Source organism: Psammomys obesus, unplaced genomic scaffold (assembly GCF_907164565.1).
Source record: "Psammomys obesus unplaced genomic scaffold, mPsaObe1.curated_primary_1811, whole genome shotgun sequence".
NCBI classification, from domain to species: domain Eukaryota; kingdom Metazoa; phylum Chordata; class Mammalia; order Rodentia; family Muridae; genus Psammomys; species Psammomys obesus.
This window is the reverse complement of record NW_026593931.1, coordinates 692,214-714,581: the sequence shown is the minus strand read 5'-3', so window position 1 is coordinate 714,581 and position 22,368 is coordinate 692,214. Positions and strand designations below refer to the sequence as shown.

Genomic DNA, 22,368 nt, shown 5'->3' with positions numbered 1-22,368 from the left:
CCGCCGCCGCCGCCCCGCTGCCCGCTCTCCTGAGGCGCGGCCGTCCGCCGCGGGCACCATGGCGAGTGCCGCCGAGCCCCCAGGCACGGCGGCCGAGTACCTGCAGGAGCTGACCCGGATCGTCGCGGCGCAGCAAGATCTGCTGGCGCAACGGCGGCGGCGCATCGAGGAGCTGGAGCGCCAAGTGGCGCGGCTGAGCCGCGAGAACGCCGGCCTGCTGGAGCGGCACCGGCGACACCTGGCCGCGTGCGCTCGGCGCCCGGACCCTGGCCCTTCGCCGCTCGGCGCCATCCCGGAGCTCGGCAGCCGCCGCGACAAGTAAGTGCAGAGTGGCGGAGCGGGCGTGCCAGGGGTGCGCGAACTTCTCAGGGGGCTGTGGAGTGAGTCCCTCGGCCGGAGCCTGGCGCACCCGGGACCTCCCGGAACTGCCACCCGGCCTGGCCTCGCCGAGCGGCTGTCGCGTGCGGCGCCCGTCCGCCCGAGGCTGCCTGGACCACTCTTGCCTAGTGCTCTCTCTACACCGACCCTGCGCCGTCCAGCCCCGGGGCCTCGTCCTCCTCCCGCCAGACACTAATTCCCCTGCCTCGACCCGAGATTACCCCGGCTATTTCGGACGGAGGATTAAGGAGATGCCGAGGAGGCACAGCCCCACCGCCCTGGCCCCTGGCGTCCCAGGAGCTCCAGCCTGCAGCAGCTTTGCCTCATCTGGGTGCTGAAGCCCTGCTGGCAGTCTTCGGTGCCCATCTGGGCGGGGCTCGGGATCTACGCTGGGGGCTTAGGCTGGGGTGGAGTTGCCGGGCTTGCTGCGAGCCCTCTGCTTACCTCTTCTGTGGTTGCCTTTGGGCTGTCAGGGGTCGACTAGGAAAAGTGTTCGATGTGGTCAGTAGTTCTAGAACAAGCGACCCGAGAGGCTTTGGGCATGCAGTGCTGGAGGAGGGAGTTACGCTGACTCCAGATAGGGAACCTGATTCCTTGGAGTGGAAATCCAGGCTCTGGAGACCTCATTTCTCCTACCCCAGGTCCGGCTGCTTCCTGCTATGGACATGGGACAGAAGGCCTGCTACAGCCTGCCTGGAACACTAGTTGTAGGCATTTATACTAGGGCTGGTCCACTTTTTGGAAGAGGAGAGTTTTGTTTGTGGTGGGGTGGGGGTGTCTGAAAAGCTAGAGTTTGGCTGAATTCTGTGGCTCTTTAGGAGGCAGGATGAGGTATTATACTCACCCCTTTCGGTTCATTTGGAAGGGAAGGGATTTATGGCTAGCTTCTAACTGGGGTCACTGATGCAGAGCCTCTCTGCCATTCAAGAGCACAGAGAAGGGGAGCTCCTAGTTCTGAGACTCTTCATTAGCCCCTTTTACAGACGTTATGGGCCAGCCCATGCTATATGCAAGGATGTAGAAGAAAGTCTGGGCTGCCAAAATGAATTCCCTCCCGGCCTAGGGAGGTGGCACCAGGGCGGGGACACACATTCCTGTTTCGATAGGGAACAGTGACACACGTTGGTCAACTGATGCCTCACCACACTATCCCCTGAGAGAGAGAGATTTTTTTTTTCTTTCAAAGTCACCCCTACTGACCAATTGGAGTATGTGGACATGAGAACTCCGAGAGGCAGAGGTTTCTCTCCCTGCTGTGGGGAATCTCCATTGTCCATCCAGTTAGTGATCTTGGCTGAGGAGGTCAGGGGGTGCAAATGCTGAAATTTTATTTCATAAGCTTTCAGAGTTGAGACCATCTGGCTTTGCTTTCCCCTACCAGAGGCACAGCCAAAGCCAATGTCACCTTAAAAAAGTATAGTGTCACCTTTAAGGAAAGCAAGTGGCAGCATAGTTATTGCTCTATCTATGGTCTAGATCCAAGGCAGTTTGCAAACTTGAGGATGCACACTAGGAATCTGGACTTCTTTGCTTAATGTGTATTCTGAGCCAGCAGGTCTGGGGCAGGCTGGAGAAGCTACTCTCACAAGCTCTGGGACATTCTATGTTGCTGGCATGAAGACCCCATGATAGGAGCTGTGAGGAATGGGAATAGGAAAAGGAACAGGAGGCCCCCTTCAAGACAGAACATGCCAGCTCTGTTTTCCTGCCTGCAGCTCATTTCCTAGCCCTTTAGGAAAAGGAATGCCAACTCCATCCTCTCCTGGCAGGAGCTACCCCATATCTCCCAGTTCTGTGAGATGGTATTTAACTGCTGTATGCTTAGGTGCTGAGGCGCTAGGGGCTGCTTTTCCAAACATAGATTGGTTGTGTCAGGGATTATGTGAATAACTAATGTGAAGGAATGTGTGATGACTAGTGCCTCTTGAGAGCTTTTATTAAGTATTGTTGTGTGCAGGGCCATCAGAGCTAATATTTGGAGATACAGGAAGAACCACAAAAAAGAAGAGATAAATAATGCTACATAAAGAAAAGAATGTGGGTAGATGAACTTGGGACTAAGGCCCAGCTCTGCACATCCCAGCTGGTGACTGTGGGACAGGTCACACCACCTTTCTTCATCTCAGCTTTTCTTAAATGCACACGAAGCAGGAATCAGCCTAGCTGCCTTCCATAAGGTGATGGGGGGAGGGGGAGCAATGGGTACCCTATAGGTATTTCATGCAGGCTAGATTCTTCCCATGTCTGTCAGTTTCTCAATTCTTTGGGTCAGCTGAGTCCAGGCAGGAGGTGGGAACTTAAAGGCTAAGGGCAGGAGATGTGCAATGGGGAATATGGAACTGTGGGAAAGGGCTGCTGGAACTGACAACTATTATTCAGTTTGAGTTTCCAGAGGTGTCAGAGCAGTACACGGCCACAGTTTTGGGGGGAATGGAACTAGGGGACTGGGCTCTATTTCTTACTACCTTGGGGTATGGATGATTGTCATTCCTAGACCTCCTTGTCTGCATATAGTGACCCTTATAAGAGAGGGCCTGACAAGCTTGCTGACTGAGCAAGACCCGACTGACCCTTTTCTAAGTAGCTGGTAGCCACTGCAGCACAAGTTAGGAGCTCTCTGCTCACTACATAGATGAGCTTCAGTGGTCCATTGCTTGCCCTGAGATAAGAGTCTCACCTCACCTGGCACGAGACACCTGGATATGCTAGAAGCTTTCAAACCCAGCAGGCCTTAAGGTCTTTCTCAGAAGGCTCTCTTGAATTCTTGACCATTAGTGCCAAGAGTCATCACTGGTTCCCAGCACTGAGGGAGAAGATTAAAACAGGGAAGAAATTCAGTCATTCACGGTGCCCTTGCTGGCTGGGAGTTATTTGCTTCTGTCGTTATCGATGTTGATTTTCCCCTGACATCAGCACTCATGCAGTGTGCAGTCAACTACATTCTAGTGATTCATTTCTAGAACCACATTCCCCTTGCTAGGGTTTGGTGAGGGATCCTCTGAGTAGATGCTCAGAGGATATTGCTTGAGTGGGTAAAGCCTGGGAGGGGAAAGGTCGTTGGCATCATCATGTAGCAGGTGCTGATGAATACACTGAACCAAGTTGAAAAGAGCATGACAACATCCCCCAAAGGTTTGATGTGTGCTTACACCTTATGTATCTCCACCCATATCAGGCAAAGACAGTTGCTGCTCCCTTTGTACAGATGTGATCTAGGCTCAGAGTGATCACATACCTCTTTTAAGCCCCGCCATCTGGTTGTAAGCCAGTGTTAAATCTTACACTGTCTGGCTCCGAATCTTGCTCACCTCCTGCCTGCCTTTTACACTGTGGAATCATCAGACCACTTCTCAGGATTCTTTTTGGCTCCTGGCCAGTGCTTGAGGGCTCGAAGCTTGTGTGGATCCTTTCTCCCCAATGGAATCTTGTCACCAAGGCAGCACTTTTGGTGATGGTTGTATAAATGGGAAAAGATGGTAGAAGGTGACCTCTCTTTAACCTTTGATCTCCTGAAGTTGCTTGGCAGAAGTAAACATCAGCCTCAAGTGGCTGAAAGGCCCAGTGGAACAGCCTCTTCCGCCTTCTCATCTGCTCCAGCCCTCAAGGGCTGTCACATCACACATCACTCCGAGAGGACATTTTTCTGAAGCTCTGAATCGGTGACTCACTGTGGGGGAGGTTTTCAGTGGCATTCAGTGTCTGTTGACTTACCAAACAAAGTGCTCTTCCTGGGTTTGTGGTGACATTAAACCATGATGATGGTGCTTCATTTCAGGGGCATGCTCAAGGGTGGCCGTGGAAGAGGGGGTGGCAAGACAAAATTGGATTGCCCTAATTGGCAGCAGGTGGATGACACAGAAAGCACTACTTAAGATGGTCCTGGCAAGGAGCTTTTGAGTTGTGTTATTCCTCAAAGTGGCTGGATGTAGGGGCCAGGAAGCAGAGTACTCTTATGTGCAGATTTCCTTCTCCTTCTGAGCAAAGACTAGGAGCCTGGGAGAGGCCAAGAGGGCCTTTTTCTCCTCATCTATGACTGTGGCTGAGAAACTGGTTGCAGGAGACACTGTGTTTATGTTTCTATTAAATAATATTCTTGTTCTCCCATCTGAGATAAAGCCTGTATCCAGTGCTGGGAAGATATCCCTCTGTCAGGAACAAGCTGCACCACACTTTGGGACACTTGTCCTAGTTGGACAAAATGTATTAAACTGTAAGGGATCAGGGTGAGCCATTCTTATTTTTCCAGCAGATGGTAGAGTCCGCAGAAAGATGAGGGAGTGTTTCTCTGAAGCTCTCTCTCAGCCGTCTGACAAGCTAAGCAAATTATTATTTTACAACCCAGAAAATAAATCAGGGAATGCTTCTTTATCTAGCCGGCACTGAGAAAAACAGTGAGCAGTGCAGTATGTGAAATGCAGTTGGGAGCTGCTGATGCTTCCATTGTGAATGTTCACACTGGATATAGGCCACTGTGCCTGTGGGAACCCCAGACCTCAGGGCTTTGCCATGGGGAGGAAAGTACGAGCACTTGGACAGAGGAGCCAGGCATTTGGGCATGTTCGTATGTTCTGTCATCAGGATGGCTATTTGTCAGTTATTTTGTCTATGATGTTGTTTTGACAACTGATGGGGTTGTTTGTGCTATTTTATTATTAATTTTTTTTATAGAAGAGCAACACTTGGCTTAACTTTGGAAGTGCACTGTTCTCTGCTTGTCAGAGTGTCAACAGGAATAATTACCACTGAGCAACCAGAGAAACAAACACAGACAAACTGGGAATCCAAGAAGGAGAAATTGACCTATCTGAAAAGGAGTAAGGGCAACTGAAGTGGTCATGAGCCAATGAGTTCAGTAGGTCTCCTGCTTACTGACCCAGTCCCTGTGTAGACACAAGCCAGGCTGCAGCCCAGGTCCCCCTTACTGTGGGCTAAGTGTGACTGAGTGACACAGATGGAATTCCTGTGTACCAGGTTTTCTCTGTGGAGCTGGTAACTTGGTGTTGTGCAGAGTGCACTGGCCACTATGGAAAGGACTTCTGTTTTCATTAATAAATCATGGCAGCTTTGATATAGCAAAGCCACATCACCCTAACTGCTTTAGGCTTCCTCTGGAGGACCTTTAAGGCTTTCTCATAACTAGTCCCTGGGCAGTTAGCTCTCCTCTAGCAGTGGGTTGGAAGACCTTATCCCCTACTGTAGTTGTTTTCCAGTGGCTCAAATTCTGAGTCAGTCCCAGGACAAATGAGAGTAACCATTTCTGTAAGGGATCAGACATAGGAACTGCCTGTGATATCTGCCATTGAGGACTTAATAGATGATGGCTTTGAAACAGGGTTAGCTAGGGCATTGAAATTGCTTTTGAGGATTGTTTACCTCCAACATTTTTCACACGTATAGAAAAGTAGAAAGAATCATGCAGAGCAGAACACCACTTCCCCTTCCTTCCCTCCAGGTTCTGCAATTAAAGTTTTTCAATATTTGCTTTATTGCATACTTCTGTACCCTTGAGAGTACTTAGAAGCACATGGATGGGAGTGAACATTTATGAAGTGCCTACTGTGTCCCAGGGATGGGGCTCAGTGAAACAGGCACGTGATTGCCACATCCTCTGTTCACCCTGTTTCTGAGTCACACAGGTAGGCAATATTCTTGTCCTCTGTTAGGGCAGCTTTCCCACTGCCTCCATTTGGAAACATGAACAGGGACAGAGCTTAGGCTGGAGTAAGAAGGGGGCCAAGCAGTGTGCAGACCCAGAGCATGGCAAATAAGTGGTCATCTGTGGCTATCAACACAGGCTTTCTGCAGGAAGTATCATTTGAGCTAGGGCTAGAGGAACAAGAGATGAGGAAGAGAAGCCCCAAGCGGCTGTGAAATGTTTGTGAATGGGAACAGAAGAGGCTAGACAGGCATAGATGAATCTGACACATTTACCTTGTTCAGGACCCAGATGTCAGACTGGCAGGGGCTAGGGGGAAAAGTCTTGATTTAGAAATGTTTGTCTATTCTTCCAGGAGGAGGCCAGCGCTACAAAGAAATAGGAAGAATGGATGTAGAGATGCCGTACCAGTTAAGAGCACTTGTTACTTTTGCAGAGGACCTATGTTTCTAGCACCTATGTGGTGGTTCACAACATCTGCCACTCTAGTTGGAATCTGACACCCTTTTTGATCTCTGAGGGTATCAGGTATGTATGTATACACATACATATATGCAGGAAAAACAATCATGGACACAAAATAAACAACTCTTGAAAGGAAAAGAAAAGAAGAAAAAAAAAAAAAAAGGAGAGAAAGTCTTGTTTGGCTCCTGACCTTAGAATACATCAAATTACAACAAAACCGTAACATTAACTAAGCCCTAAAGGTGCTTGGTTTTTTTTTTTTTGTTTTTTTGGTTTTTTTTTTCTTTTTTCTTTTTTCTCCATTTTCCTATTTATTTATTTATTTATTTATTTATTTATTTATTTATTTATTTAAACAGGGTCTTCTGTATTCTAAGCTTTGAACTTGCTATGTAGCCAAGGATGACCTTGAACTTCTGATTGCCTTACCTTTGTATACTGAGTGCTGGGATTACAGTTGTACAGTGCTGGGGGTCAAATTTATGGCTCTGTGTATGCTAGGCAAGCACTCTCCAAACTGAGCTATGTCCTTAGCCCCAGATTCTCTTCTTTCTATGCATTGACACTGGAACCTCTTGTTAGGTATGGGCTTTATCATCCCATTTTGCAGATGTGAAATTGCAGACTTTTTAGTAGTTTCTTCACCCAGTTTCAGAGGCAGGATCTGCGCCCATGGTCAGCATGCTTCACTGTGCTCTGTGGCTGTGGGGCTGCTCATAAGTGGATTCATTACTGTGTGGAACATCTGAAACCCTTCTAGGCGTGGTACAGTTTCAATCACCCAGACCTTTGACTTAAGGAGCCAGAATTAACTCCAGCTTTGTATCCACCCAGAGACAGCAGTTGATTTAAACTTTGGAGACTTAGGGCTACTTGCAGGAATTATTTTGCTTCCAAGAGCCCCTGTCCCTTCATGGCAAAACAGCCTCAGGGGCAATGCCCAGCTGGCAAGATTGCTGTGGGCAATATTGTGAACAGGTGTGGGAAGGGCTTTCCAGTTGCTCAGCCAATACTGGACACTCCTCTTTAAGTCAATTTGAATTTCTTGTTCCACATATGTGCATTTACTAACCTTCTGGAAAGCTGTCGGTGAAGCAGCCCATGCATTTTCATGTTTCATTCACAAAGGGTATGTGGGGACATGTTGTTAAATGGGGTGCTGGAAGCTATGTCTTCTTCAATTCTTGTCCCCAATACTCCTTGTTGGAGGCACATTAATGGATTAGATGTCTTGACTGTTCTGTGTGTGCATTTTCATAATGTATGCTGCACCTGCAGAGACTCAAAGGCCATGGCTCACAACTGGGCAGTCCTCATCTGACTGCAAGAAGCATGGTTTGCTAAAGGCAGAAAGTGAGACTTCTTTGAAGGTGTTCTGGAACCAGCATGGCTGCTGGGTCCTCTCAGTGTTGTGTGGCCGGCTTATGGAATATTCTGCAACATGACCAAGGTACCGTGAAATTCTGCTGTTCCTACCAGCTTTGTTGTTTTAATGACAAGCCTATGGCAGCAGCACTGAGAGACAGCTGCAGGGACCTTAATAGGGGTGAGATTAATGGATAGGTTGCAGGAGTCCATGAAAAGCCCATTGCTGAATGGGAACTGGTAGGATAGCAAGTGTGGGAAAATCAGGGACAGATTCCAGAGAGTGGTCGGTCTTGAGTTCTACTTCCATTTTCTGCTCCTAAGCATGTAAAATGAATCTCCCTGAGCCTCAGTTTCCTCATCTCTATTCTGGGACAGTGATAACTGGATTCCTCTCTCAGGTTTGCCAAAGCAAGGAATGTACCTGATTAGGTTGAGACACATGGAAGAAACCAGTGTGTGAGGTGACTAGCTTGTGCTGGGGGTATAGACAGGTTGGGTGAGGGAATGAGATGATGGGGCAAAGTGAGCATGGCCATGCAGGCCCACTAGAGACTTTGGCTTTAATCTAAGAAAGACAAGAGTCCTTAAATGAACATATATTGGGAGGACCTCTAGATCCTGTGCAGGCAGAGACAGTAAGACAGTGGGGTGCAGCAGGACATGGGAATGGCCCAGGAGGTTCTGGGACAGGTGGAAGGGGGACATGTGTTTTGGGGGAAAAAAAAGGCATATGATTTCTTGCTGTCTTTCCACCTGTGACAATTGCCTACCCAGATGGAAAGGAGAAAGACCAACTCAGCCAAGAGAAAGAGTCTCCAAATGGGAGGCTGCCATTTAGGGCTTGTTGCCTGCAGTGGCTTTTGAAATAGTGAGTCAGAAGTCTGGTGACACCTCTGAACCTACTTCCAGTTCCCTGTAAGCAGGGGATCTTCATTCACCTAGCTCTGGGGATGTGTAGTTCAAGCAGGGCTACTTGCTCCCCTTAGGCTGGTAGGGGCGTTGAGGTAGCTCCTGGTAGTTCATGTGCAGAGAGTGGATAGCAATTTGTCCAAGACATAGACTGTCACCAAGGAAGACAAGATTCAGTTGTCTTCTACCATGAACTGGCAGTGTTTTCCTGGACCGGTGCTTTTGCCTTATTCTACTTCCAGTTTATTTATTGTAAAACAAGACTACAGAACACCACTTACCTCCCAGTGGCAAATCCTTAATGCACTGAATGTACAGGAAGCCCATGCTGACTTGTGACACTTTTGTTCTTTCTTCCTGGGCTGAGAAGCTTGTGTGCAACATAAGTCACAAGGTTAGAAGTAGATAGAGTTGTAGCGTGCATCTACTATCTCTTTATGTACTACTTTTTTGCATACTTAGGACAACAGAGTTTGAATCAAACTCTTTGTGAGACATACTGTCTTCATCTGGTTAGCCTTTAGTTACAGACTTTTTTCATGTTTTAAAGTATCAGAAACTTAATAATATTAAGACCAAATGGATTCCCTAACCTGCCCCCACACTAGAGTGGAGCTGTCTAAAATGCTCTGCTTCCTTCCTTCCACAATCCAACATATGCTTACATCTCTGGTTAACCTTTTTGAGGTCTTCTTTTCACCTAGCTCTAACTTCTTTGATTGGCCTCAGAGGCTGTCGGGGTGGGGGGGTTGTCTTTGCATATTTTGTTTGATTTTCACCCATAGGCTGGCTTCCTTGTCCTTCCTGCCACCTACAGTGAGCCAAGGGGTGGGCTAAGGATTTGGCAGATGCCGCTGTACTTGGAATTTGCCAACATTATTTAATGGATGATCCACCGGGGGTGCAGGGAGTACCAGCTTAAATAACGAGAGCAAAGGCATTCTTAGAACCCACACCATGGCTCTATGGTGCATTTCCTTACTCAAAAATGGAATGAGACAAGGTTGTGGAGATGGTTAGCAGCTAAGAGCATTTGTTGCTCTTGCAGAGGACCTGAATTCAGTTTCCCACATCCACCTAGGGAGGGTGTGTAACTTTAGCTCCAGGGGATTCACTGAGGGACACCTACACCCACATGCAAACACACACCTACTCATAAATCTTTTTAAAGAATGAAATATGTTGTTCCCACCCTTCATCATAATGATTAATCACTGTTCGCTATCATGATTGGCTGTTTATATTGTCAACACTTACTAAACTCTATGGTTCAAATGAGGAGATAGTGTAGGGAAGCAAAGGTGGTATGGGGGGGTGTTTTGAGGGAGAATCAGCCAAGCACATCAAATGGGAGGTATCACCTTTTAGGGACTTCTTTGGATGTTAGTCCATTATGCTTAAAAGGTATACCAGGCAAAAGAGAGAATGGCTACACCAGCCAGGAATAATGGTGAACAGCTTTAATCCCAACATTCAGGAGGCAGAAGCAGGCAGATTTCTGTGAGTTTGAGACTAGCCTACTCAGCAAAATGAGCTTCAGTCCAGCCAGACTACACAGTGAGACCCTGTCTAAAAAATACACCAACAGCAAAAATATATTAAAATTTGAGAAAAAGATTGCTACAGTTTACAAGAAAATTTTAAAGAGGATTAGTCCCTCAAGAAGACATAACAATAGCAAACAAGCATGCACTAAACAACAGAACCTCAAGATACGTAAAGCAAAAACGGACAGAAATGAAGGAGAAACAATTCAAGAATAACAGGCAAGGGCATCAATACCTACTTTTCAACAGTGAATAGAACCAGATACAGAACTCATACTTCATCCTTACCTGGAGAGAAAGAAGACAGGAGAAGGAACTAGTCAAGAATGTTGGCAGTGAAACCCAGACCATGGGGGAGAAGATGACAAACATGGATGACAAACTGTGTGGACACAATGGAACCAGACCAGAAACTCTGTGGGAACAAGTTATCTCTGCTGTTCCTAAATGGGGGCCCTATCGCCAGCTATATGCACTCTGTGTGTGTGTGTGTCTGTGTGTGTGTGTGTGTGTTTGTGTGTCTGTGCACGTCTGTGTAGTTGTATGTATAGTTGTGTGCTTGCATGCGTGTGTATGTGTAGGCAGGCCAGAGGTCATTGTTGCATGTCTTCCCCAATCCCTTCTCTATTTTTTTGGGAAGAATGGACTGAGTCTCTCACTGACCCTGGAGTTCAGCATTTCAGCTATGCTGGCCAACCAGTGAGTTCCAGGGGTTCTTCTGTTTCCACCTCCCCAGTCTGGGATTACAGGTACAGGTATTGCTTCTAATTTTTTTTTAACGTGGGTGCTATGGATCTGAACTCACGTCCTCATGCTTGCACAGCAGGCACTTTACTAACTGACTTACCTCTCTAGACCCTTACTAGATTTTAATGAATAATTAGCAAATAAAAGAATAAATAACTCAATGACTCAACCAGTTAGCCATTCGCTTACTCTAAATGTTCTGTTTTTACTGTGTTAACTAAATTAAACTTAGTTACTAAATTTACTATATTAAAATTTAGTCTTAAACCTAAACACCATTTTATTTTATCTCAAGATTTTTGAGTCCAGGGTTGAGCAAGGCCTGGGTAAGCTATTCTCTTTCCTGTATCATCAAGGGAAGTTGCTCTGCAGTATTTAACTGGAGATGGCATTGTCTGGAGGATAATCATGTGCCTTCACTCACATGCCTGGCACCTGTGGAAGGGTCTAGAAAGCTGGGCTCAACTAGAACCACTGATTGGAGTGTTCATATGAAGCCTCTTCACTTTGGGGAGTGAGTCCAGGTAAAAAAATATTCTGAAATTCCTGGGAGGAAGATGTGAGACTCCGTTTGACATACTCTTGAAAGTCCCACAAGGTTACCTCTACTAGTTTTGTCAGTCAAACAGGTGGTAGGGCCAGCACAGATTCTTGGGCATGGGACTTGGTCCTGTCCTAGTTAGGTTTACTATTCCTGTGCTGAAACACCATGACCAAAAGAAACTTGGGGAGGAAAGGGTTCTTTGGCTTACATTTCCATATCACTGTTCATCACTGAAAGAAGTCAGGACAGGAACTCATACAGGGCAGAAACCTAGAGGCAAAAACTGATGCAAAAAGAAGGGGTGCTGCTTACTGGCTTGTTCATCATGGCTTACTCAGCCTGCTTTCTTATTGAATCCAGAAACAGCAGCCCGTGGTTGGCACTTTCCACAATGGCCTGTGCCCTCCCCCACCAATCACTAATTAACAAATGCCCTATAGGCTTGCCTACATCCCCTTATGGAGGGGTTTTCTTAATTGAGATTCCCTCTTCTCAAATGACTATTCCTTGTGCCTAGTGCCATTTAACCAGCATAGCCCCTTTTTCATTGTGTCTTTAATTTCCCACAATAGGTTTGCTTAGACCATACACCCCATCACTCTCTTTTTTTCAAGTTTAGTGATAGTTCCACTGTGCCTACTCTCAGATGGAACATATCTCTCGCCTCTCTGTGCATGTATCTGTATTTTATCATAGGAATTTTTCCATGTTGGGCCACTGTGTTTAAGTTAGCTTTTTGTTGCTCTAAAAAAGTACTTGAGATAATCAACTTAAGTAGAGAAAGGTTTTCTGTGGTTCACAGTTTTTCTGAGGTTTCTGATCATAATTGTTTGGTTCTATTGCTTTTGGGGTTGTGGTGAGGTAGAACACATGATAAAAGAAGCTGTGACACATGCCATGTGCCATTACAGCTGGCAAGCTAAGCAGAGAGGAAGAGACTAGGGTCCTACTGTGTCCTCCATGGACACTCAGTGGCCTGGAAATCTCTCACGAGGCTTCACCTTTGAAACCCTTCCTCATGAGCTGGGAGCCAAGCTTTTAACACATGGCCTTTGCGGGTGTTCCAGATGTAGGATACGATGGTCACTCAGAGAGGTTGGTGTTGTGTCTGAAGAGGCCAGTGCCCACTGAGGTGAAGATGATTCCCATGTTTGGGATTTGATCCTTGCCCTGGGTGAGGACTGGCTAGGGCTGGCAGGATTCCTCTACCCAGTCACTCTGAGAGTGCTTACCCATCTCATCTTCATTCCCACACTCAGAGCTGTATTTTTAACTCCTGCCATATGGTGAATCAGCCAAAACACCCAGGAGGGAGTCTGGGGAAAATCATATTCATGGATACAATGTTGATAACGTCAGCCAGGAGGGTCCCTGTTCTCATTCCTGCCATTCTCTTCCCTCCTGTTACCTCATGAGGAGCAGCATCACCCTGCTGCTCTGTCATCCAGCTAGGGATATAGGGAACATCTTCAAGACCTCTGGCCAACCTGGGTGGAGGGGCTCATGTTGGAGAGAATGGCCACATGTGATAGTGGGTTCTTGAAGTTTTAGGGACATGCTGTGGAGTGTTCTGAATTGTGGCCTTCTGAGATGTTAACAGGCAGCAGGCTGTGCCATCCACCTATTTATCCCTCCCCGGCTTTCTCTCTCCCTCTTTTTGTTTCTTTATGTCTACCTTGGATACTTTGTCCTTCTACTGTGTCTTCTGAAAGTTATTGTGCAGCAAACCTAATTCCTAACGTCATATATGATAATAGTGTTTGAAGTTGTAGTCTTTGGGAGGTAAATAGGATTAGATGAGATCTTGAGGGGTGGGGCCCCATCATGACTTTAGAGACATTTTTAGAAAGTGGAAGAGATGCAAGATAGAGTGCTGCTGTTTCCAAGTAGTATGCTCTGCCATGTCATAATACATCATTGGCCCTCATGAGCTTCTCAATATTATTATCTTGGACATGTCAGCTTCCAGTACATGATCCCAATGAACCTTTATTCTTTATAAAGCAATCCAGTTTCGGTCTTGCTAAAAGCAACTGAAAAGGGACCAAGTCAGCTACAGATACATATATTTGCTGATATGTTTTCTCTTGCTCACAAATATGCACAAGGCAGGGTGGCCAAGTAGTGGTTGTTTTTTTCTATTCTTTCCCACATAGCCAATACTATCACTTCTCTCAGACATGTGCCATTTTTGTGTTTCACACCATTTTCTCTGTCTAGAAAGCTCATTTCCACACCCTTGTTCCTGACTTTTGAACCTTCTTAGAAGGATGGGTTCCCTATCTTAGCCTCTTTTCTGTTTAACACATAGAGTAAGTCTCCTCTTTTTATGTGTCTAGTTTCCACTTGTAGCGCTGGGTCCTTCTGGCAGCTTCCCAGTTCTTACTTCTGTTTGTTTACTTCCTCTCTCCCAAGATAGGGACCATTCACAGCTATTTGCCTTTAGAGTGCCTACCCCCGACTGCTTATGTTTAATGTAACATATTTCAAATATTTTATGATTGTTTTGTGTGCAAGACTAAGGGGTTTCAAAGTGGTTCATGCATGCCCCTGGTATGAATATGTTGTTGAAGAACAGGATAAAACCAGACTAGAACTTTTGTGTCCATGCGTTATTTACTCTTACTTCTTAGCTTATTTTTTGCTGGGCTCCTCAGCGATATGTATCATGTCAGTGAAGTCATATCTTCATGTCTCTTATAAATACATGAATTCATTTATCACTTATCTTTCAAAAAATTTCTTCTATTTGGGGAATCTCAAAAAAAATTCTATGGTTTGAACAAGGCATGGTGGTGTATTCCTTTAATCCCAGCACTCTGAAGGCAGAGGCAGGCAGATATTTGTAAGTTCTAGGCCAGCCTAGTCTACATAGTGAGTTCCAGGTCAGCTACATCTACATAGTTAGCGCCTGTGTCTAAAACAAAATAAAAAACAAACACAAAAGAAAAGAAGAAAAAGACTACAACTGATGAGGTCTTGCATTCTACCCCTTGCACTGAAAAATTCCATGGCCGCTGCTAACAGCAATAATAATGTCTCTGACCATGATCACAGCTAAGTCTTAGCTGTTTCCATCTTCCTCATGACTGCTGCTTTTCTGACTTGAGGGTGTCATTAGGAGATGGACTCAAGCACATTTTGAGTACTGCCTATGTTAACTGATTAGTTTTATCCACACAATTTTATAGATGAGAAAATGGAGACCCAAACTGATGAAGCCTCTCTCCTGGCTGGGCTGGATGTAGCACTGGTTTGTGTGATTCCCAACCTAGTGCTGTTTGCATTTTTGCCATGTCTGGGGCGCAGTGGTCAAGCTCCTGGGCTCTGCTTTGTAGCTGGGTGGGAACTGGCTTCAATTTCTGTGATTTCTTCAGAGGATTGTCCTGCTATATCAATGATCTCATGGTTGTTCCTAGTAGAACCTCTTGAACCCCTGTGCAGGAGAGGTCAAGATTATGTCTGGGAGAGCCCAATGAGGAGCTGACTCAAGACACAGGGTGGAGTTGTAGGGGCAGCTGGCTTACAACGCTCTTTCCAGATTTTAATTTACCACATGCCAACAATTCCATCTTCTTCCACTGGAGACCAGGGAGATAGAGAAACAGTTGTTCCTTCATCATGATGACAGCCTGTCTTCCTTGCATAGAATGTTTTTTGTTGTTGTTGTGAAATGTAGTTTCTTTGATCCTTGTCCTAAACTGGCCCTTTAGGTCAGACTGCCCTTTCCGGCTGTTCTAACAACCCTGTAGACTATGTGACTTCTAAACCACAGTTGTTGGTTTCTTGCAGCCTAGAAGCTAGATTAAGGAAATGACAGATTGAGTCTGGTGGCCTTGCTCTCTGGTTCACAGACAGCAACTTCTCCCTGTCCTCACATGGCAGAAGGGGCAACGGAGGTCTCTAGAGTTTTGTTTTTTGTTTTTGTTTTGTTTTAATAAGGTCACTGATTCTATTTGTGGGTGGTCTGCTTTCCTCACCTCATCACTATCCATAGACCCTATTCTTAACTCTGTCACCTAGCAAGTTAGGATTTTAGCACATATATTGGGGTAGGCAAATACTTAGAGCATGGAAGGCCCAACCTAATTGTCAGTTATGTAGATGTTAGTAGGGGTGGGGGGTATGCAGCACATGGCCCAGACCATTCTGCCCCTTGGCCCTGCTAAGTAAGGAATCAGGTGCTTCTCTGAGCCTGTGAGGACTGGGGAAGGAACTTGCTGGAACAACCACTCTGGCTATAGTGGCAAGGGGATGTGGAGAAAGATAGCCCCAGGTTCTCAGCTCACACTTCTGCGCGGTCCTTTGGGGACTCAGTCTACTTGGATTGTGTAATCTTTGTGTGCTCAGGTATGACACCTTCTGCCTAAGTTGATAGCTTTTCCATGAATAAGTTCTGTGCTGGAACTTGACTGACATCCATCACTTCCTCTCCTACATAGAAGCTAGGGCTGTTGGCTCTGCTGGCTCTGCACAAGCTGCTCTGGTCCTCAGGGTTTCCTGGTTTAAAGAGCCATATCCCTATCAGGATCTGGATCCCAGAAGCCTGCAAGCTCATCCCACCTGGCCACTTAGTAGGCTTACTTCTGCTTTCTGCCTTTGAAAGGTCAGGGCTTGGCTAGTTACATGTGTGATTGGTCCTTGGTGATTTCCCAGTTATCAGGCCCTCAGGGATGTCTCAGGCCCAGGTTCTGATTCCACTTTGAGGTGAAGGGCTGTGAAATTGAGATTGAACACTGTCACTTCTTGGATCTTAATCTGCAAAGTGCAGTTTGGTTGAAACCTAATTGCTGAGGTAGGCGGGTGTTCGTAGAGCTGTGGCTGGAGGCTGGTTCTATCCTGCAGAGTGCAGGAAATGCTTCTTCATTTGGAACATGGGTGTAAGAACATGGTGACTCCCTGGCAGGGCAGAGTCTGTTGTGTGCTATGTATGCAGAAGAGAGAGTTATGAATACAATTAGAGTCAGAGATGGGAGAAAGGTAGAGAAATGGAAGAGAGGTGGAGAAAGCGAGATAGAGACCCAAAGGAGAGAAACAGGGAGGGAAACAAGGATGGAGGATAGGGGAGCAGAGCAGAGGAGAGACAGGGATCTCAGAAGGAGAGAAAGACAGAAAAGCAAATAAACAGACAGAAGGAGGTAGCCTGGGAGATAGGCTCCATAGAGGCAGAGGTTGACAGGCACCAGGCACTGTGTCTGGATTCATCCTTCTTCCTTTCCTCCCTTTCTCCCTTCCTTCCCCCATGCTGAATTGTCATTAATATATTCATGTATTCCTTCACCTAACAAGCCCTCTCAGAGCACCTCCAAGTGCCAGCCTTCTTGCAGGGTGAGGCTCCATCAGTCCTCAGGGTGCCAGGCTGGTGGGGCAGGAAGGAGGTGGGTGAGTGGGGAAGGGGGGCCAGGCACATGTCAGAAAATGCCACACATTTGAAGGTGATGCTTGTGTGATTGGTTTTGACACTGGTGAGAATCTGTACAAGAATGAGTGAGACTTGGGTGGAACAGAGGACATGGACATGCTTGCTTTTCCTATGTGCTCTAGATTGACCATTTGCCCTGCTGCCTGGGTGTGCCCATTCTGCCCCTGTATGTGTTATTCAGAAGCCTAAAGCTTTCCACAGGCAGTGCTGGGCCTGCTGCTGCTTGGATTTGAAAACCAATTTGTGTTTCAAAAGAGAAAGTGTGACAGGCAGTGAAATGACAGGCAGTGAGCCTGAACCTGAGACTGGGAAAAAGGCAGAATGTGGCTGGCTTCACTTATTCTCTAGGGACTGGGCAGCTTGGGCATACAGCAAATCTTGTTTTCAAGATTTGCCAAGCAAAGCTGGCCTTGCAAAGGTCCCCCTGCACGGCCCCTGCTGCAGGCCTACTCAGAAACAGAGCTTTGGGGCTATTTATATCCACTCCAGCAAATCTTTTGATCTTGATGATCCTGGGCAAAGCTTCTGTGATGCTGGCTTTTGCATCCTGTCCTCTCAGACTGACATGCGAAGGGAGAAAACACGATTCCAAGAGTGTCAAGGTTAGGTGGCCTCCTGTCCATATCTCAGCGTGGGACCTTAGAGTCTGGGCAGCCAGCTCACAGACTGTAATACTGTCTTCTCAGTGTTTCTCTATTTTTAGGGCAGAGGGATGCTATCCAAAACTGAATTAGTGAAAACCTACTATGTCTTAGGTGTTTAATTTTTTTTTTCCTTAAAGGAAGATTATTTTAGTTTTAAGATTTGTAGAACTTGGAGGAATGCTCAGTGGGTGAAAGCACTTTCCCCTTAAGCCTGACAACCTGAGTTTGAATCACCAGAACCCATGTAAAAGCTAGACCCAAATATCTAATTCCATTGTTCCTATGGGGTTGCAGAGACAAGAGACTTCCCAGATGCTGGCAGAATAGTTAGCCTGCATATACAAAGAGCAAAGAGACCCTGTTTCGAGCAAGGTGGAAACTGAGGACTGACACCTGAGGTTATTTTTTTATTTTCACATGTGTGTCGTGGCACATATATGCCTGTCTGCATTCACACACACACATGCGTACACACAAAAGTTGTGACAAATCCATACTGCACAAAATTCATAGAATTTTCACTATCTTTAAATGTACAGATCAGTGGTACTGAGCATGCTCACATCGTATAGCCCTCAGGACAACCAAGTTCTAGAGCTTGCCCATCTTCCCAAATGGAAACTCACTAAGCACTACCCCTACACCTCCTCCTCCTCGTGGCTCCCACCATGCTACTCTGTGACTACTCTAGGGACGACAGGTCAGCAGAATTCTCAGTTCCTGTCTTCTGTTATTCTGTCCGGTATGCTGCAGCTGAACAGGCAAGTAAAAACCCTTCTCTAAAGCCAGGCTTTCAGTGGTCAGGGTAGGTACCAGAGTGGGAGTATGTTTTGGGGGTAGATGTCACTGATTTCCATATAACCTTTGAAGTAGGCATTATTATCTGTGTTTTGGATGAGGAAACTAAGGCAGAGAAATGTTGGGTAAAGATAAGGGTGGGTTCAGGGCAGCCACTCAGTTACCCTGAGAGGTGTGTCACTCACTCCTTCACTTCTTTCTTCAATAGGGAGCTAATTATGACTTTTAAATAAAATTGCTTTGGAGTACATGCAAAAATAGAGTGAGATTTATGGAACTGTCACCCAGTTTTTCAATTGACAGAATTTTGACTTTCTTATTTTATTTATTCTCTCTGTTTTTAGCCTGTTCCTCCATCTCGGATTTTCATGTGGTTGTTGCAGTTCCCAGGCCTTTCCTAGTCCCGTCTTTCACCACAGTTTCCTTCTCTTTCTTATTTTCGTTCTTAGCACCATTCTCTGAGCTACATGTGGATATGTTTGCTTATCAGCTGTCTCTGTAGAGGATGTGTGCCACTGGAGGACAGTTTTGTCTATCTTGCTACTCCCATTGTCTCAGTAGGTGATATGGTAGGCCGCTGGAGCACCCACTGAGTGACTACCTGCATATTGCTGGCATTCTTTCACTTCTCCACTGGTTCTGCAAGGCCTCATCCTACAGCCAAGGAGCTCAGGGATACCTTGGCCTGGACTTGACTTGTACAAGGGGAAGCCTAGCTTGGTAGCCTCTTAACCCAGTATACTCTGCACTCAGTAATAAAGTCTCTGCTGCTGCCATTATCAGCTGGGCTTGTTGGGGCTCTGGCTACTCCTCATGTGGTATTGTCTGTGCTGGTAGTGGCAGCTATGTTGACACTATAGTCCCAGCTGCAGTTTTTCAGGTGTCTCCCACTGTCTATAGCAAATGATAACTTTAGTCCTATCCTTTCTTTTCAATAACCCTTAGTGCAGAGGATCAAGGTAATCACACTGGCTGGTGCCAGGGCATTCATCATTACTGCCCAGCCAAGACCTCTCCATCCCCGTGTGGCCATTTATTCTCTATCACCATGTCTACCTGCTCTACCCTCTGATGTCTAAGCTTCCTTTTTTTGCTGGACACTGTCCTTGTTTGTTGTATCCTCATTAAGTGAGAACTCCCATTTATATTTTGGTTGTCATGAACTAGATTCTCTTTATTCACTGTTGTTTCCATTGGCTGCTATATGGCTATACCTTTGGCCTCACCTAGTCAGGCCTAGAGCTCTTACCCTCATTCCAGGTGCGAATGACCTATGTGGGGGACTGTAGAAGTCCAGTGCCTGGCTATAGGCAGAACATTTCTCTCGAGCTTACTCTTTGGCCTCTGTGGGATTAGACATGGACAGACTTTCTTGTGAGTCCTTTCTCTTATCTACACTGGGATGGTGCTTCTCAATCCATAGGGAACCCTTTTCCAAGGCTTCTATTTCTTGTGTGTGCTGTGTGCTCAGGTGTGGTAGGTTCATTCTGCCCTGGCTCTGCATCCAGCATTTGCTTTTCTACATGATCAGAACCCTAGGGAAGGGTGCCACCTGACTCTACCATCCTGTACTGCAGGAATGGATGCCTGGACTGCCTTTATTATGAGTTGTATTCAGTGTGACATCTTCCTGTATGGTTCCATAGGCAACTGTGTGAGGATGCTGTTGGAGCTTCTCATGGAGGGTAGAGCATCTGGTCACCACTGGACCACGTGAAATGGATTATCTTCTTTCAAAGCATTGCCAGGTAATGCTTTTGCTCATGTCCATATATGCCACTGTCACCTACACCTTCACCCCATCAAAGGCAAAGACATGGCTCTTCTGGCCTTCAAACTCTCTGGATATGCCTCTTACTCCAATTCAGCTCTTGCCTCTCATCCCTGGTCCCCCTAGGGACAGCTCTTTCTAGTTCCAGGGTGATAGCTCACCTTCCTACTCTCCTACCTTTGTGTGGTCTGTACCTCTGCCTCACCTATAGACTGCAGTCAGTGACCAAGCCCAGATGTTGCCTCCTCTGGGAAACCTTCCTAGCCCTTGTTTGTCAATAGTATCTGATTGGCCTCCTGAGATCTCTGGAGACATCATGTCTATAAACAGCAAAAGGCCTGTAGGGCCCTGTCTAGTCCTCTCTTCAAGGGAAACCTTACCCTCTCTGCTTCCTTTGGCTATGTATTCCACCTGCAGGAGGCAGTGTTAGAGGAAGTCATCCGAAGGGCCCTATGTAGATTGATACCAATGTCCAGGTGGAAAAAGGCCTGGGAGTCACAGACAGCTCACGTCTCCATCTCTGTAACAGTGCCTTCCAACGTAGGCCATGTCAGAGAAGCCCAGATGTGGGCCTCAGTCCTAGCCTGGCCTTTTGGAAATCTTTCCTCTTCTTGCAGCCTTAGTTTCCACACTTGTGAAATGGGTTGATGAGCTGCCTTTCAGGAGTCCATCTGCCTTTGTCCCAGACCCTGGTGATCCTTCCCCATGGCCTGGGTGATACTAGGTGATTGAACAGCATGAGCTCTGTCATTAAACTGCTGGGGGTGTGTGGTGTCCACAACTCAGTGTGTGGCCTCTGTATTTCACAGGGCTTCTCTCTGCCTCAGTTCCTCAATTGGGGATAATGAAATTCCTTCTCAAGCTTGTTGAACGTGAGGACCTCCAAAATGGCTGAGTACAGAGACTCTGGGATTTAGTGTAGCCAGTAATTGGCTCTCCTTATTGCTGTAACCACTACCACTACTATTAATTACTTAGGTGACCCCAGGCATCTGAGGAAGTTGGCCTAAGACATGGAGGTCATTTGCCCTTTGTGCCCAGCACACCAAGGGGCAGGCCTGTTTGAAGTCCTGTTGTATGACCACAGGAAGGAAGTCTTGTTCTTGACACCTAAGTAGATGTACAAGTGGCTTTATGCAGTGTCAAGAGCTGTGGCTCTCCTCAAGATATAAAATACTCTGACTGATAAAATTTGCCAAAGACAAAACTATCCAGATAGTCTACAAATCCATAAAGCCCAAGGTAGATGTTTTTTTTATGCTGGGTCTGGCTGCCCTGCCTGAGAGACGGTACACAGGGTCATACTTAACAAGGCTTGTAGCACGAGTGCCAAAGATTACAGAGGGAGCTGAGCTGTGAATTTCAGGGGTTTGTTATTTCAGAGGCTGTATCTGGAATAATGGAGTGAGGTTCTTAGGATTTGAGGTCATCTTTTCTGCCCTAGCTCTGTCCTAGAATTTTAGGGACAAATGCATGAATACCTATCACTTCAGTCCAGCCGCTAGCAAGGTAACAGCAGCAGAGGACAGAATAGGTTCTGATAGGGGACTTAGGTGTGTTTTGTCTGAGATGAGACTTTGAGAGAAAGTGAGTTCATTGAGAAGCTCTTGGGAACAGTGCTTGTAAGAGGGCTTGTTATGGAAAGAGGTGACATTGAAGCAATGCAATCTCAATAGTGGGGCCCCACCGATGTTTCCAAAGCCCTGGAGCTGGGATGACTCTGCAGAGTGGTCCCTATTCTAGGTGAGAGGATTGGCCTGTGTCCTTCCAGATTGGACACTAAAAATGGGTGTCCCTGGGGAGGAAACCCTTATCTTGCCCTGTAGTAGCTCCTTCAGAGGCGTAGGTTAGTCTCTCAGGCTGGGCCCTGTTCTTTAGCTGCAAGGAAGTGTAGCTGACTCTTTCTCTGTCCATGTCACTTCATTTGCAGGGCTTTGGGGTTGAGGTCAAAGCCAGCCTCTGGGCCAAGGGTGTCTGTGTGTCTCTGTATTCTCAGCCCATGCTCAGGGCCAGGCATAGAATAGAGATCAGATCTGGAGTCAGGGAAGAGTCAGTGGTGGTTGAGTCTTGACCTTGGACTTAGGTACTGGATCTTGCGCAATTAGCATTTACAGGGATA

General features: G+C 46.6%; 1 protein-coding gene across 1 annotated transcript in view; it reads left to right on the top strand.

The window, feature by feature from the left end:
* Nucleotides 1-58: 58 nt before the first annotated feature.
* The window catches only part of Iqsec1 (IQ motif and Sec7 domain ArfGEF 1), a 337,227-nt gene continuing 314,917 nt past the window's right edge, over nucleotides 59-22,368 (top strand). The window contains exon 1 of the mRNA XM_055617490.1: nucleotides 59-318. Within this exon, the coding sequence (XP_055473465.1) occupies nucleotides 59-318 (260 nt within the window). The remainder of the gene's footprint in view (nucleotides 319-22,368) is intronic.